Source organism: Balaenoptera ricei, chromosome X, assembly GCF_028023285.1.
Source record: "Balaenoptera ricei isolate mBalRic1 chromosome X, mBalRic1.hap2, whole genome shotgun sequence".
In the NCBI taxonomy this organism is placed as follows: Eukaryota; Metazoa; Chordata; class Mammalia; order Artiodactyla; family Balaenopteridae; genus Balaenoptera; species Balaenoptera ricei.
In genome coordinates, this window is record NC_082660.1 from 35,454,137 (window position 1) to 35,470,248 (window position 16,112).

The 16,112-nt window shown below is 45.9% G+C and overlaps 1 protein-coding gene across 2 annotated transcripts in view; it reads right to left on the reverse strand.

Annotated features, from left to right (window-relative positions):
• The window catches only part of SRPX (sushi repeat containing protein X-linked), a 105,597-nt gene that overhangs the window by 32,951 nt on the left and 56,534 nt on the right, over window positions 1-16,112 (reverse strand). For both annotated transcript variants that reach the window (XM_059911750.1, XM_059911749.1), the window contains 4 exons: window positions 6,330-6,456; window positions 3,233-3,354; window positions 2,054-2,233; window positions 439-572 (listed from right to left, as the gene is read on the reverse strand). In XM_059911750.1, coding sequence (XP_059767733.1) covers window positions 439-572; window positions 2,054-2,233; window positions 3,233-3,354; window positions 6,330-6,456 — 563 coding nt within the window. The remainder of the gene's footprint in view (window positions 1-438; window positions 573-2,053; window positions 2,234-3,232; window positions 3,355-6,329; window positions 6,457-16,112) is intronic.

Consider the following 16,112-nt stretch of genomic DNA (forward strand, 5'->3'; position numbering starts at 1 on the left):
TGAGGAGCTCTGTGAGAGCTGGGGGAGCTCCCTGCAGCAGGATGTGGGGCCTGAGGGCTCCTAGACCCCTCTCATCCCTTGAGCCAGCCTTTAGGGCCAACAACTGCTTGATCGCCTCCCTCGGAGGCATATCCTGGACGGGTTCAGCAAAGATAATTTGTTCTTCGGCTGAACCTGGACAGCATGTCAATTAGGCTTATTAGTGAAGACAACCAAACCTCATTAGTTGGAAAACGACTGGGTTAGCTCTGGGGAGTCAATGTTAATTAGGTTATGCCCCAGAAGCAGAAATGAATGGTGGGAGTTCTGAAGTGCCAGTTCCTGAAGCTCACGGGAAATGGATTAGGCACTGAACCTGGCCTTTGCTTTTAATGAAATGACCGGGCCCTTCCTGTTCAGGGGTCTCCCTCCCGCCTTGGCCCTGCTGCAAGGACTCACCTGCAGCATCCCCAGCTGCAGCCGGTAGAGGAGGTTTCGGGCTGTGGGTGTGGACACAATGAGCAGTCTTCTTTTCTCATAAAACTGATCCAGAAGCGCAGCTGCTGTTCTGACGCCGACATTGACATTCATGGCTGTAATCAGAAATGGCCAGACAGGTCAGAAACTCTCTACTGCTTCTGGCTCAACACAGCCTGTGATGAGACACAGAACCATATGTGTAAGAAGTGAACCCTGAGATGAAGATTCATCTAGAAGTATTAGTTTATTCGGGAGGTGGTCCCAAGGAGCACCGGGTTGGGGAGTGGGGAAGTGTGTTAGTTTCCTCTCGCTGCTGTCACTCGTCACCACAAAACTCGTGGCTTAACAAACACACATTCTCTTACAATCCTGGCGGTCCGAAGTTTGGGACGGGTTTCACTGGGGTAAAGTCAAGGTTGTTGGCTCGTAGCCTTTCCCCCACCTTCAAAGCCAGCGGCACAGCATCTTCCAGCCTCTCTCCTCTCCGACCTCTGCTTCCCTCACCTTCTTCTCTGACTCTGAGAGCACTTCTGCCTCCCTCTTATAAGGACGCTTGTGATTCCATTGAGCCCACCTGGATAATCCACGCTCTTCTCCCCATCTCAAAATCCTTAACTTAATTACATCTTCAAAGTCCCTTCTGCTACGTAAGGTAATATATTCACAGGTTCTGGGGATGAGGATGTGGGCATGTTTGCTAGGCCTGGGGGGTGGGCATTCCTCTCCTGCCTCAGGAAATGAGACAGGGAAGGAAAGAGGGATGTTCTTTGTACTTTGATGTATGAAATTGAAAAGCCTCAGGCATTTAGCTGATGATGTATGTGTCTGTGTCTCTCTGTCTCTGTCTCTCAGCTAACTCTGAATGGCTGGGATTAAAGGGAAAGCATAAAGATGAGAAAGTACCAGGAAACGAGAAAACAGTGAAGTATAGAAATAAAAGACATGTCTGGAATTTTCTGGCTAGTCCCAATTAATTTCACACTGTGATCACTACCCAGCCCAATTTTTGTTCCTCAGTAGTAACAGCTGACAGGTATTCAGAGTTTACCCAGTGCCAGGCCCCGCTCAGTTCCACTGTTGAATAGATGACCTCATTTAATACTTACAACCACTCCAGGAGTGGGCAAAGTATTATCTTCCTCATTTGACATTAGGAGGAAAGATTCCAAATGCCCAAGGTCTGCGGGACTTTCCAGCCAGTGCTGCAAAGCAGGCGTTCTATCATCTGCGCGCAGCAGTGTACTGGCTTTGTAAAAAAGATTCTTACATTTGTAGGAGGGAGGAACAAGGGTACAGACTTGGCTGATTCATAATGCCGCTGATTCATAATGGGCTCTGGGCTCCCACCTCCAGCTTCCTCCTTACAGGACATGAGAGAGAAATCGGAAGATAGGCAGAGGCACAGGAGGAGGGCAGGTGAGGTGGGCTGCCCAGGGAGGGACTTGAGGACTGTTTTCACCCATCAGATGAAGAGGGCTGGCACCGAACCTCTCACGGGATATAGAACGAAGCCCTCCCTCCTCCCTGTACTGGAAATCTGGGCCAAAGGGTCTTCAGGGTCTGCTGCTGGCTGGAGGGAGGGCTGCCCTCGTACCTGCGCAGGTGGGCTCTGTGCCAGACCAGGCCAGGTTGGACTGACACACTCGGGCAGGGCCCCCCTGGAGCTCGTAGCCTCCGATGCAGGAGAATTCACAGGTGGCCCCGTAATTATCGCCGTCGCTGGAGCACTTCATGTAGCCGTTCTCCGGGGCGTTGAGTTTGCCGCAGCGTCTGACTGTGTGGGACACAAGCCCAGAGGGGGCTCAGTGCTGAGCTCCCCGCCACAAAGTAACCAGGGAAGGGGAGGGTTCAGAAGCACCAGAAAACGAGCGAGGGGGCAGGCATGGCTCTCTGGCCAGCGGGCGGGCCTTGGGATGGTCAGTGAACTGATTTAGCCCCCTGGGTTCCAGATGAGGAGGCTGAACTCAGAAGAATAAGGAGGAAGGATGGTTAGTAAGTAACTGCCCACTGAGGTATAAAATAAGCCTTTTGGGCTTCCCTGGTGGCGCAGTGGTTGAGAATCTGCCTGCCAATGCAGGGGACATGGGTTCGAGCCCTGGTCTGGGAAGATCCCACATGCCACAGGGCAACTAAGCCCGTGTACCACAACTACTGAGCTTGCGCGTCTGGAGCCTGTGTTCGGCAACGGAGAGGCCGCGACAGTGAGAGGCCCGCGCGCCGCGATGAAGAGTGGCCCCCACTCGCCGCAACTGGAGAAAGCCCTCGCACAGAAACGAAGACCCAACACAGCCAAAAATAAATAAATAAATAAATAAATTTAAAAAAAAAATAAGCCTTTTTTTTCAGGTAGACCAAAAGTTCTAGAACACCAAGAACATGGTCTCCTGGTGACCCCAGCTGGGGCGGGCGGTTCTCCTAATCTCCTTCATGTCAATAGAAGGACTTACAGGCTTTAGCTGGTCACCGAAGCCCAGGGGTGGAAAAGTTAGTGAATAATACTCTTCTGGGACAGCCAGCTGTGGGCTCACGTGAGACAAACTTACTGCTCTCTCGGACTCCTTCAATAACCTGCCAGCACTGGACCTCATCCGGATTGGAATTGTGAAATTCAGGCATTAAGATGGCACCCTTCCCCTAGCCTCATGATCGGAGGCTAATCCAGAGCTGGCAAGTCTCCCTCTGGCAGTGGGCACTCACAGAGGGTTCCTGCTTAAGGCTCTGTTTCCCTTTGTTCTTATAAAGAGAGAAAAAAGCCAAGAACCAGTCATCTTACCTCTTACTTTAACTCGAAATTTGCAAATGCCCTTGTTCTCAGCTCTGTCGTACACTGTGTATTGGATCTTGTGGTCTCCTTCTGGAAAATGTGAGCCTGGAGGTAGGCCTTTTAGAATAACACTTAAAGGGGAAAAAAAATCAGAAACACCAAAGATGATCATTGTAGGTCTAACAACAACTGGGCCATGATGGGCATAATGATCAAAGAGGACCCATTCTGCCCAAGATACAGAGACTCCAAGGGACAGCCATTAGACCAGTTTTACTACTTTAATTCTCGAAGAAGAGAATTTCCTGAGCTTTACTCTGTTTTGGAAGAACGGGTTGAGAACAGAAAAATGGAAGTCCCCAATTCCTGGGAAGTTCAGATTTATTTTTCTCGTTGGAATGTAGAACAGAGGATGGGGAATGCTCAGAACCCAGGGCCCAACTCTTCCTTCCTTTGTTCCAAGGGGGACCTGCATTGCCTCCCTGTTGGGAGAATGAGGGAATTTTCTGTGAGGAAAATCATTTGAGAGGGTAGTCCAAGCACTCATCAGCAATACCTGCAGGGGGCGCTAGAACTTTCTCTGCCTTTTCTATCTGGGTGGAGACCTTTCCTGAGCAAAAGGCAAGTTCACTGTGATTCCTTGGTGATCCTAATAATAATAATAACTTAAGTTATTATTATTAATAATAAGTTATTATCATTATTATTGTTCTTCGCACGTACATAAACCTTACACGTCAGGCATGGTTCTAGGCATTTTACATATATTAGTTTATTTAATCCTCACAACAACCCGAGGTAGGCATTATTATCCCCATTTCACAGATGAGGAAATTGAGGCATCAAAAGATCAAGGGACTTGCCCAAGGTCACACAGCAAGGGTGACTCCTGCATCTTTCTTCTTGGTTGTCTGACAAGAACATCAGTAGGTACAACATGATCAAATGCCAGGTTTTGTTTGTTTTTCAATAGATAGCTTCTCTTCTCTCTATACTTCTTAGAAATAATGAGAATATTGGCTAATAACAGGCATGTGAAATTATCATTGTCACCATTGAGGAGAACCTTCCACGTAGGTGGACAAGGTAGCTGTTTACTTATAAAAGGGTGAAGTGAGGGGTGTTAGGAAAGTGCCAGAAATCCCACCATTAGAGACGTGTCACTTTGAACCTTAGATGCTTTAAGGTCCTCAAGAAGCACAATTTAAAAGCAGATAAACCTGAAAGGAATCAGACTTCCAATATGAGTGCCTGCTCACCTCTTGGAGACGCTCTTTCATCTGCGACATGCAAATAACAGTCATAAGGAGTAACTAAGGGAGCTCACAGGAAGCACTTGTCTCAGTGCCTGACACTAGAACCTTCCCTCCTAGAAGGGGACTATATAACAGGAGCTTCCAAAAGACATGGGGAAGAGAAATGTCGGAGAAGCAAGGAGGCCAAGCAAGAGCTGAAAAGGGGACAAGACGGCCTTCTCTGAACTCCTCATTCTGCCCAAGGAAGCGTCCTAGGGCTCCACGCCTCCGCCGGCTCTGAGCTGTAGAGCTCAGGAAGCCGATAGCTGCTCTGAACAGAGGTGTCGGGGCTACTAAGACGCACCCTCAAAATGTCACATTTCTAACCATAACACACCGGTTACCCACAGAAATGCCAAGGTGAATATCCTTGCTAGATAGAGTCATCTGATGACCTGATATTGTGTGTTTATTATACCAGACTTCAATAGCAATCACAGCTGTGAAAAAAATCTAAGAACCTATTATGGGCTAGGGGTTAACCAGGCATTGTGCTGGGTCCCAAAAGATTCAATGATAGTTAAAACCCAATCCCTGATTCTATCAACTGTGATTTATTTTTTCATCCCAACTGCCTAAAGTTTCTCCTTAGGGGTTTGTGACATGTGTATACAACAGCAAATAAATAATTTTCTTAATACTCAAAGTTTATCTTTGAGGAGTTACAAGGGGAAACATAACAAATATGATCTAAGCTAGATGGTGCACGGGGAGATAATTATCAGGCTGTAGGAACAAAATGTCCTGCTAGGGGTGAGAGACTCAGGCTCTTCCTAGTAGAAGATGTTCTGTTATGGCTAATAATTGCTTAAAAACATTTCCTCTTGCCCAGCCTGGGTTGATAGGATTCTGGAAAGTCTTTCCCTGCTGTATGGCTCACCAAGGGGTAAGTCAGAGGTATTCTTTGCCCACAGATGGAAACTCGGTAAGGAGGTCTAGCAGGACCACGAACTTTAAGGCATGGATGTGAACGTGCTGACATGAAGTGGTGGCCTTCAGGAAAGGTGGAGGCCCAGCAAATAGCCGCAGGGGCACAGGCTCATATGCTAGATTAGAACAACATGTGGCTGAACTTCACCGAAGGGAACCACCCATTTTTAAAAACCTTTGGGATGTATTTCAAACTACTCATGCAGTTGGTCCCGGAGAATGGGGGTGGGGAAGAAGGCAGAAGACCCCGTCTCTTTTTTTATAAGCTGCTTCTTTAAGTGTTTAATGTGCTTGCAAGTTTTAAAAAATAAAAATCAAATGTTTTGAAAGAAGCAGGTGCCAAAACACAAGGGGTAGAAAAGTTCTGCACTAAACCACACTCACAGAGCACAAGGGGGGCAACATCGGGCTCCACCTGGGAGACACAGAGGTTCCCAGGGAGGTGGTGGCTTAGGAAGGCCTCGGGGGGCCCCCTGGCAGGCAATGGGGGTGAGTCTATCCCTGAATTTACCAGCTGGCTTCCTCTCCCTCCTTCCGTCTCTTCTCCTCCCTTCTTCCCACCACCCCATCGTCTTACTTCCTTTCTTTCCTTCAACAGATATTTACTGAGTACCAACTATATGCTAGGCATGGTTCTGGGCATTAGGGATATGGCAGTGAATATACTGTAGTGGAGACAGGCAATAAACAAATACGAAAGTGAAAAATATAGTATGTCGGACGGTGAAGAAAAATAAAGAAATGAATGAGGAATGGCTGAAAGAGTGCTGTACTGAGTCTGAAAGCATAAACTGACCAGCAGAGATACACATCCTCACTCTGGGTAGTGAATGTCTCACATAAAAGACGCAGCATCATTCCAGCTGCCAAGTTGCACTTACTCAGTGAGAATGCCATCTGCTGTGTCTCTTCCCTCAGGGGTCTCCCAGGACACCCGGACTGTCAATTTATTGGGTTCCGCAATGCGTTCCTTCACACTTGGGCACTTGATTCTAGGAGGTTCTATATCTGCAAACAGAACCAGAATATTCTCGCCATCAGCAGGAAATATCTCATCAACCTGGGGTTCAACACCCAGCATTTGACATGCCCAAAGGTCTAGGTGCTCCCCACTTTTGAAGGGTTTCTTCACCCCTCTGTATTTCTCTTCCCTGCCTTCATCTTGCCCCTTCTTGCCTGCTGAGTTTTAAAGATTGAGTACTCACCTGTGCATGGCTAAACCTGCAATCAGCTGGCCTTGCTAGGTGTCTCGTGGGGTAATTTATTAGCTACAGCAACTTCTTCCCCAGGCTTCCAAACTCTGCCTGCTGACTTGGCAATATGGCAGTTACTCAACTAGAAGTCATTCAGCCATTGTGAGTCTCTCCTGCTTTAAAGACAGTGTCATAGGAGACTAGAGAAAGGTGCCTTAGGTATAATCTAGTTCCATTCAATTCAAGGCAACAAGTCTTTAGTGAGTACCTGCCTTCCCCAAGGCATCATTCCAGCTGCTGGGTTTGGGCGGGCACAAAGGCAAGAGAACCATGTACTTCTCAGAGAGTCTACAGTCTGTTGGGGGATTATGTTACCATATGTGAAATATGACACGAGGTATAAAATGACACTGCCCCAGGCTACATAAAAGTAAATGCTATGGGGACTTCCCTGGTGGCGCAGTGGTTGAGAATCCGCCTGCCAATGCAGGGGACACGGGTTCGAGCCCTGGTCGGGGAAGATCCCACATGCCGCGGAGCAACTAAGCCCATGCGCCACAACTACTGAAGCCCACGCGCCTAGAGCCCGTGCTCCGCAACAGGAGAAGCCACCGCAATGAGAAGCCTGCGCACCGCAATGAAAAGTAGCCCCCGCTCACCGCAACTAGAGAAAGCCCACATGCAGCAACGAAGACCCAACACAGCCCAAAATAAATAAATAAATTTATTTATTTACTTATTAAAAAAAAAGTAAATGCTATGGAGGCTTAAAAGAACTACCCAATGCTCTCATTTTACAGATCTGGAAACTGAGGCTCGGAGAGTGATTTATTTAAGGCCAGGCATGTAAATAAGGATAATGTGAATTATAACCCAAATTAGAGCACTTACCCCTGGAACCAGCTCTCTCCCTCCTGGCTGTGTCTATTCCCAACATACTCCTCAATATCTTAAACAATGATCTGTCTGGCTCCACTCTCCCTTCCAACTGCCACTGGACCACAACTATGGTTCTGTATTTCGGGACAGCAGTTTTACCTTGGTCCTGACCCTCCAAAGACCTCCCGAAGTTCCCCAAATAGTTTCTCTACCTGGTAATAGAATTTCTGCCCCCTCACTATCAAGGATGGGTTGATAATGAGGGCTAGAAATAAATGAGATGTCAACTTCTTACTCTGTTAGATTTCATCTTATTATAGAAAAACAAATACAGTATGCTAACACATATATATGGAATCTAAGGGAAAAAAAAAAGGTCATGAAGAACCTAGTGGCAAGACGGGAATAAAGACACAGACCTACTAGAGAATGGACTTGAGGATATGGGGAGGGGGAAGGGTAAGCTGGGACAAAGTGAGAGAGTGGCATGGACATATATACACTACCAAACGTAAAATAGATAGCTAGTGGGAAGCAGCCGCATAGCACAGGGAGATCAGCTCGGTGGTTTGTGACCACCTAGATGGGTGGGATAGGGAGGGTGGGAGGGAGGGAGATGCAAGAGGAAGGAGATATGGGGACATATGTATATGTATAACTGATTCACTTTGTTATAAAGCAGAAACTAACACACCATTGTAAAGCAATTATACTCCAATAAAGATGTTAAAAAAAAAAAAGTGGGTTCTAACTAAGATCAGGATACCTAGGTTAGAATCCAGCCCCACCTGCCTGTGTGATCTTGGGCAAAGCTCTGTGCCTCAGTTTCCCTTTCCGCAAAATGGGATAATAACAATGCTTTCCTCTTAGGGATTTTGTGCGCATTAATTGAGTGATGCACATAGGACTCTTAGAACAATGCTGGCATGGACTCAGGAGTTGTAAAAGTTAACTTTATTATCACTTTTTCTCCATATCTCTAAGCATGATTTATAACAATAAATTTTGTGACTATTAAAAAAAAAAAAGAAGGGGGAATTCAAACTTTGGCAAATTCTACTTGATGATTCTGAATAGGTAGAGAATGTATTTAAAGAGGGCAGAGTAAATTAACAACATGTAGATTTGCATTGCTTTACATGTCAGCTGGTAATTATTTACATGCTACTACAGCCTGAATGAAAATGAAATGTCATTCGATTCTGAATTACAAACATCTTTGAGAGACTAAATGCACCAAGTAAAGTCTTCATATACTTTCTCCTGTGTCTTGTCCAATAACTTCTCATTTTATTTAGGGTAAGAAATTATGAATAATTTGTTAAACAATTTTGTCTTCAGCTATCCAAATTCATTTTCATTCTATGGCATGCTTCAATGGAGTGTGAATTTACAGCCCTAATACACTAATCCTAAATTGAATAACTACCATATTTTATTGAATCTAAGTCACTATCAATTGTGAGAGGCATCCTAATTTCAGGGATAGTAAAATGTGAAAAAAAATATGCTTCTTAGAATTGATCAAGTTTATAAATGTGATGGTGTAATGGAAGCTGCTTTAAATACATTAGAGGTGTCTATTTTCAGTTGATAAGTTTTTAAAAATAATCCCCCTTTTTCTGGTTTTACTATGATAGGTAATAGAAGACATACTTTACAATTCAGATGAACATTTCACAGCTATGGGTGAAATCAGGAAGACAAGTATACAATACCTGCCCCCTGCTGGCCAAATACAGTTGGCAACCTCATAATAGAAAGCATATTTATTTTTTAAAAATTTAAAGCCAAAAGGGAGGGGCTGAGGAGAGGAGATAGATTTCATTGTAAAATTACTTAGTGTTACCAGATTTTCTTGGAGTGACATTGTCAGAGTGAAGAGATACTCTTACCCTCTGCCGTCATGTAAACTAAACAGCTGGATGATAGGCTAGGTTGTTTTCCCTATAAACTTGACATAGTGACACTGAGCAAACACCACTCCAAATTAGGTTATCTGGGTGAAGAGTCTCAGAGCTTCTCAAAGCCAGCTTCTGACAGCTAACAATGATCTGTTGAAACTGGCCTAATTTTTCAGAAGTGGTGTTCTTCCAAGCCAGAAACAAGAAGAAATAAAGCACTAAAAATAATAGCTAATATTTACTGAACCCTCGTACCTGTCCGCCCCAGGCGAAGCAGTATCCCTGCATTATTTCACTGAATTCTCGCCACCACCTACTAGACTAAGTACTGTTATTATCATCCCCACTTATAGACTGGGAAGCATCGCCTCTCTTTTGGAATTTCTTTGTGGTCTGAGAGTCTAAGCCATGATCGCATATTTTTCAATTATTTTAATCAGCCGAACACTTCTGTATGTGTGCTTGCTGCTGACCTAGTGTTTTCCTCTATCCTCTGCACACACATTCTTTCATGGTCGCCGGCTCCAGCTTCCCCTTACATCCTCTAAGAGCGGCAGCAGGACTGAATTCTGTTGCATCCTCCAGCGTCATGGCCTCTCTTTCAGCTCATGAGACCAGCTGGCCTGCCCTTCAGCAGATGCTCCAGAACTGAAGCCTATTATTATACAGCCATGGCCATCATTGCTTTTTCTAAGTTATTATAAATTTCCATGAATGAAATCAACAAAGTTACTATAGAAACATAATCATGATTCCCTGTTGAGTCAGGATGCCCACAGAGCCAGTTATTGTGTGGCAACCGTGCAACTCTCGTGAAAATCCTGGCCTCTGCCCCACTCACTGGAGACATCTGACAAACTATCTCCCTCCTCTGTGCTCTAGTATCTTCTCTGCATATAAAAATATCAGAAACAAATATATTGCACTGTATCAACTACTGTTTATCTGAGAAGCTAAACTATATACCTGGGAATATTTAACACGTCTAACCAGGTAGGTGGTAGGTGGTAGGTAGTGGAAATAAGAAAGAGGGTGAAAAGGGCAATGTTCTGGCCAACAGATAACAAGGGGAAAAAAACCCTTTAAACTAAGGTTATAAATTAACTGCATCCGAAAATGTTTGCTTAAATAATGTTTTCCAGTGGAGACCTGCGTTTGAACATGACTGTTAGAGGTATGAAGAATAGGTGCTTCAGAACATAACAGTAACTTGTGTCTGGGACTGCGTGACCTGGGGTGGAGATGCGCGTTCTCCTCTCTCCCCACCTCACTCTAAGGCAAGGTGATATTCTTATCTCAAGAATGTAGAGGATCATCACAGCTGCTCACAGCAGACAGACTCTATTTAATGCTCCTTTCCTCTCTGATGTCCTCCATAACTCATTCCAACTGGATTTACATTTGGGAACTATTTTATACATTTTCTTTATTAAATACAACTGATTATTGCAATGAGAACCTCAATTTTTATGCAAATCGTTTCTATAAATTCTTTTACATATATGGTATATAATATGATTTTTTGTTGAATTTTAAATTTTATTTTATTGGAGTATAGTTGATTTACACCAGCTGGCTTTTTAACTAATCTTTCGCTCCCTTGATCTTTTACACCAACTTCCTCTCAATCTGTACAGTTGATGTGGCAGAGACTAGTGGTTGTTCACCTGCTCTCCCATCCCCCTTCTTTTTTTAGCACAAAAGAAGTTTCCCTGGGCCTGTGGCCCTCCAGAATAAAGACTATATTTCCCAGGCTTGTCTGAAGTTAGGTGTGGCCATGGGATGGCTTCCACCACTGGGTTGTCAGCAAAAGTGATGTGCTTTTAAAAAAGTATGTGTGGCCACCCCCTCTTCCACCCTGGTTGGAATGTCCATGAGGTGGGGAGCCGGAACAGCGTCTTCGACTGTGGGATGAAAGCTGCAAGTTGAGGATGGAAGAACAAATGAGAAGGAGTTTGGGTCCAGGACACTGCCCCGGACAAACATTTATACGAGAACACAACTTCTATCTTGTTTAAGGCATTACGACTTTGGCCTTGTTAACAGTACCTGAACTGGGATGTAATCAATCACACCTGTTTTTTTTTCAAATTTGGTATGGCATCTTCCAAGATGTATTTCACTAATGATTTCTAAGCTCTGATTTCTAACAAAGGATACTCTGGTGAATTTCCTGCAAAGATGGCCACCCTTATATACATACAGCTTCTCCTAGCAAGAGGTGGGGTCTGTTGCCCCTCCCTTTGAATCTGTGCCAGGCTTGTGACTTGCTTTGACTAATAGAATACAAGGGAAGTGACCCTACGCCAGTCCCAGGTGTAGGCCCTTAAAGAGTCTGGCACCTTCGGCTGTTCACCATCTCAGAAGCCAGCTGCCATCTAAGGAAGTCCAATTATCTGACTGGAGAGGCCATGTGGAGAAACTGAGAAATTATGAAGGGAAAGAGAAAGAGACTCAGTCAAATGCCAGCCAGTACAGCCGCCTCTGAGTGAGATGCCAGACATGGAAGTGAAGCCATCTTGGATCCTCCAGCCCCATCCAAACAACTGACCACCCAAAACTCAGTGGTTTCAAACAACCATGTTATTCTTCATGGTTGTTTGGATGGGGAATTTCGGCAGGTTGGTGATGGAGGAAGGAGGCGGTCATTTCCTGGGGCACAGGAAGAAAGGGACTGACAGAGGCAGAAAAAACCTGGACACGGAAAACTTGCCCCATTGCTTGCTTGCTTCCCCCAGCTAGAGTGCAATCCTTGCGGATGTCTCTGGGATGTGGTTCCATTTCTTTGGCACCATATGAGATATTAGAAAACTTTCCCCAATGGACAGAAGAGTCAAGAAGAGAAGCAAAGAACTCCACAATTAGAAGTCACTATCATCAGAAGCAAGATACCAAACTAAAAATTGCCACTTGTTGCAAAGCTGAAACTAGCTTCCTGAAAGTCTGCAAGAAAATGTGTATTTGTCAACCCAGGAAAAATTCAATATGATTTAAGAGCATCTACAACAATGCACTGACACATTTATTCTTAGCCCCATGATATCTGTATCCTCAACTGAATCTCTGGAAATAATACCATTCAGGCCAGCAAACTTCCTTGTGGGTCATTGGGTCAACCCAGCTGTCAGATGATTGGGAAGCCAGAAACATATTCCATCAATTTGCATATCTAAAATCAGAGGGTTTTTTTATTCCAGACTTCCATTTGTGTTAACTCTCCAATTCTATTCTGTAGTAAACATAAAACAAGCAAAGAGTAATTCCAAAAACCAAGTTGGTTTGTATGTGGACCTTTGTTAAAAAAACGAAATGGGGCTCCCTGCATGTCCAAAGATACCTGCTCGGTTTTCATTGCCCATGGGTTTTAAACTTACTTGAATTTTGGTCTCTTTCTCTTCTGGCCGAGGAAAAACTGTTGGTCTAAAGGAGAGATCGTGTGTCTACTCAAAATCCGGTCTCTACATGAGGCCTTGTAATTCTAACTGTCCATTGTTCTATCTAAATGCCAATGTAACCGAAATGAGCTAAAAATGGAAAAAAAGAATAAAAAACTCCCCCCAAAAAATAGTTATTACATTCTATGGTTTATTTTTTTTTATATCAATGGAAGTTGCGGCTCTCTAAATATTTTACCCTCCTGCAATTTGCAGTATGTTGTTTCTCCCACACTGATTTCTATGTATATCTGTTTCTGAAATAACCATGGATTTGAGTCCACTGCCAGAGTGTGGGCTGCATAAGAGAATGAATTTTAACTTGCGGTCCTTTCAAATTAGCCAGACCACTGAGTGAAAAGTGAAAAGACCACCACCTCAGAGTGAAAAGTAAGCCCAGTGTTCTCTCTCCCCTCCAGATCTGGAGGAGAACTGAGACGATTTCCTCAGCACTCAGCACAGCTCTGGCCCAGAGGCACTGTTGAAGGCTGTGTGGAAATCTGGGAAATGCTCGGCCACCATGTGTCAGCTCCTAAACTAGGCTGAGGCTCTGAGTTGTGCTCAAGGACCCCTGAGCCTTGCCAACACGCAAAGTCATTCAACGAATTTAATAATACATTTAAAGCCAAAAGTGTCCATGACATCCCTGCAGTAAAATTCACTGGAGACAAGCTCCAGCTTATCTGTCACAAAATCTAAGAAAGAATCGCCTGCTTGCTTTGTCCATTTCTCTGTTTTTCCTGGGAGCTCATTGCTCTCTTGTGGCTCACGGGTCCCCTTTTCACCATTACCCCCCCCCCCCACTGCGTACACAAATTCCCCTTCCCCCAAAGATGCCTGAACCTTGCCCTGGCCCGCTCTAAGATAAATTCCCTGAAACTGGGGTTCATTTCTTAGTTCTTTGTCTCTCCCTCTGGGAAGGTTCCAGGCCCATCTGGTCTGGCTTAAGACATGCTCGTTGCTTTTTGAGAATAATCAGCATTTTCCTTCCACTGCTGCACACAATCTGGACATCTGAACAGTGTGATCCCTAGAAGATTCTGCCAAAGCTTGCTCAGCATGAAGATTTGTATCTCCGCCCCTCCCATCACCTCTGGCCCTTCCAATGTGAGGAAAGAGAGAGTCCAAAATGGGGGGGGGGGGGGGGGAGGGGTTGTTTTGAAGAGCTAGCTTGCGCACATACCAAGTCATAGGGGAGAGAGTGAAAGCAACATCTGTGAGGGGCTGTTCTGACCTGAACATCTGGCCTCAAGTCATGTCCTTCCAAAGGAGCGTGTCCAGAGCTCGCAGCCTGAGCGCCATCCTACCTGCACTGCCCGAGCGGGACCGCTCTGCGGGCTCCTCCTTGCGAGAACTACAGTGATTCGCGGGGAGACGTCTAAGACCTCAGAAAGTGGTCGCTGTGCCAAAGATTCTGCTGGTGCTCAGTTTTTCTATCACCTCCCTTTCCCTGCCTGCACTAAAAGTCACGAAATGACATTCCTTGGACTCCTTCTGCCAGCTGGGTACCAGCTAGGTTTGCCAATGGGAGGCACTCTCATGAGACTAGAAGGCAGGAAGAAGATGGAAGCCATTATGCTTCTGGTAGGGGCTTCAGTGAGGGCTTCCTGGGCTCCTGACTTCATTCTCATCCATGATGGCGTCAGGTACAGGCATGTCAACATCAGCGTGAGCTTCTGGATTTGGGGTAACACTGCCAGGCCACTTCTGCTCCCCCAGCCCTTGGCTGGTATGGATTTCTGCTCTAACTAATCCCTCGTAACAATGTTTTTCCTCTTTTGCTCCTCCAGCTCTTCCTATGTCTTTGTAACCAATGCCCCTTTATTAAATTCTCCTCTGCTGGAAATACCTAGAATGGTTTCTGTCTTCCCAGTTACTGATCAATTCAAACTCCTACCTAAATCCTAGAAAAAGAGAAGCTTGGAATAAATCTGAGTCAGTTATCTGAGTAATTATTTGGACCTGGTGCTCTAGTCAGATGGATACAAGGTAAGGTCCAGGCTGTGACTCTGATGTAGAAGGTTTGTGCTCGCATTGTTAGGGAACCATTGACCAAAACTGCCTGCCTTGGCCAGGCACGATGACAACCGCTTGCCTGAGTTGTCTCACAGCAGGAGGTCCCGACAAAGAACGCAGCGCTGCCGCCGAAAACTAACCGGGAGAATCCGGGAGGGGCCAAAAGGAGGGAGGAAAAGATATGCCAGCCCATAGTATGTTTGTAAAACTAAACTGGAGACTTCCCTGGTGGCGCAGTGGTTAGGAATCCATCTGCCAATGTAGGGGACACGGGTTGGAGCCCTGGTCCGGGAAGCTCCCACATGCTGCGGAGCAACAAAGCCCGTGCGCCACAACTACTGAGCCTGTGCTCTAGAGCCCAGGAGCCACAACTACTGAGCCCATGTGCCACAACTACTGAAGCCCTTGAGCCTAGAGCCCGTGCTCCACAACAAGAGAAGCCACCACAATGAGAAGCCTGCACACCGCAACGAAGAGTAGCCCCGCTCGCCACAACTAGAGAAAGCCTGCGTGCAGCAACAAAGACCCAAATACAGCCAAAAAAAACTAACCTGGAAGAATTCGGGAGGGGCCAAAAGGAGGAGGGAGGAGACAATATGTCCTGCCCTAACCTCCCAGAAACCCTCGCGCTGGAATCCATCTTGGCTGAGAGATGCGCACGCCACCAGGAAGGCCCCTGAGTCAGACCAAATGTGGGCACGAGCAAGATTATTGGCCAGAGACAACCCAGAAAGCTAACATCACCACCATAAAACCTGAGACTGTGAGCCACGTGGCAGAGCAGTTCTCCTGGGTTCCCTTACCCTCCTGCTCTCCTCCCAGGCGCCCCTTCCTAATAAAGTCTTTTGCTTTGTCAGCACGTGTGTCTCCTCGGACAACTCATTTCCGGGTGTTAGACAAGAGCCCACGCTCGGGCCCTGGAAGGGGTCCCCCTTCCTGCAACAATATCTTGGCCAGGTCCCCCGGCTATAGCTCATTAACCACATAACTGCAGAGTAACTGCAGAGTAAGAATGGCTGCCAAGGGATACAGTGGACAGTGGTACCATCACGAACACACCCTGGGGACCAAGGCCAGAGGAGTTGTTGTACAACTGCCCCCAGAGGGTAGCATCCAGTTTCAGTCTCATTCCTGAAGTACCTGCTCCAGGCTCTGAGCAGTCAGGAAGGAGTCCTTGGGGTAAAGCACATCGGCAGACTGAGCTGAACGACTCTCTGGAGGATGGGCAGACCCAAGCA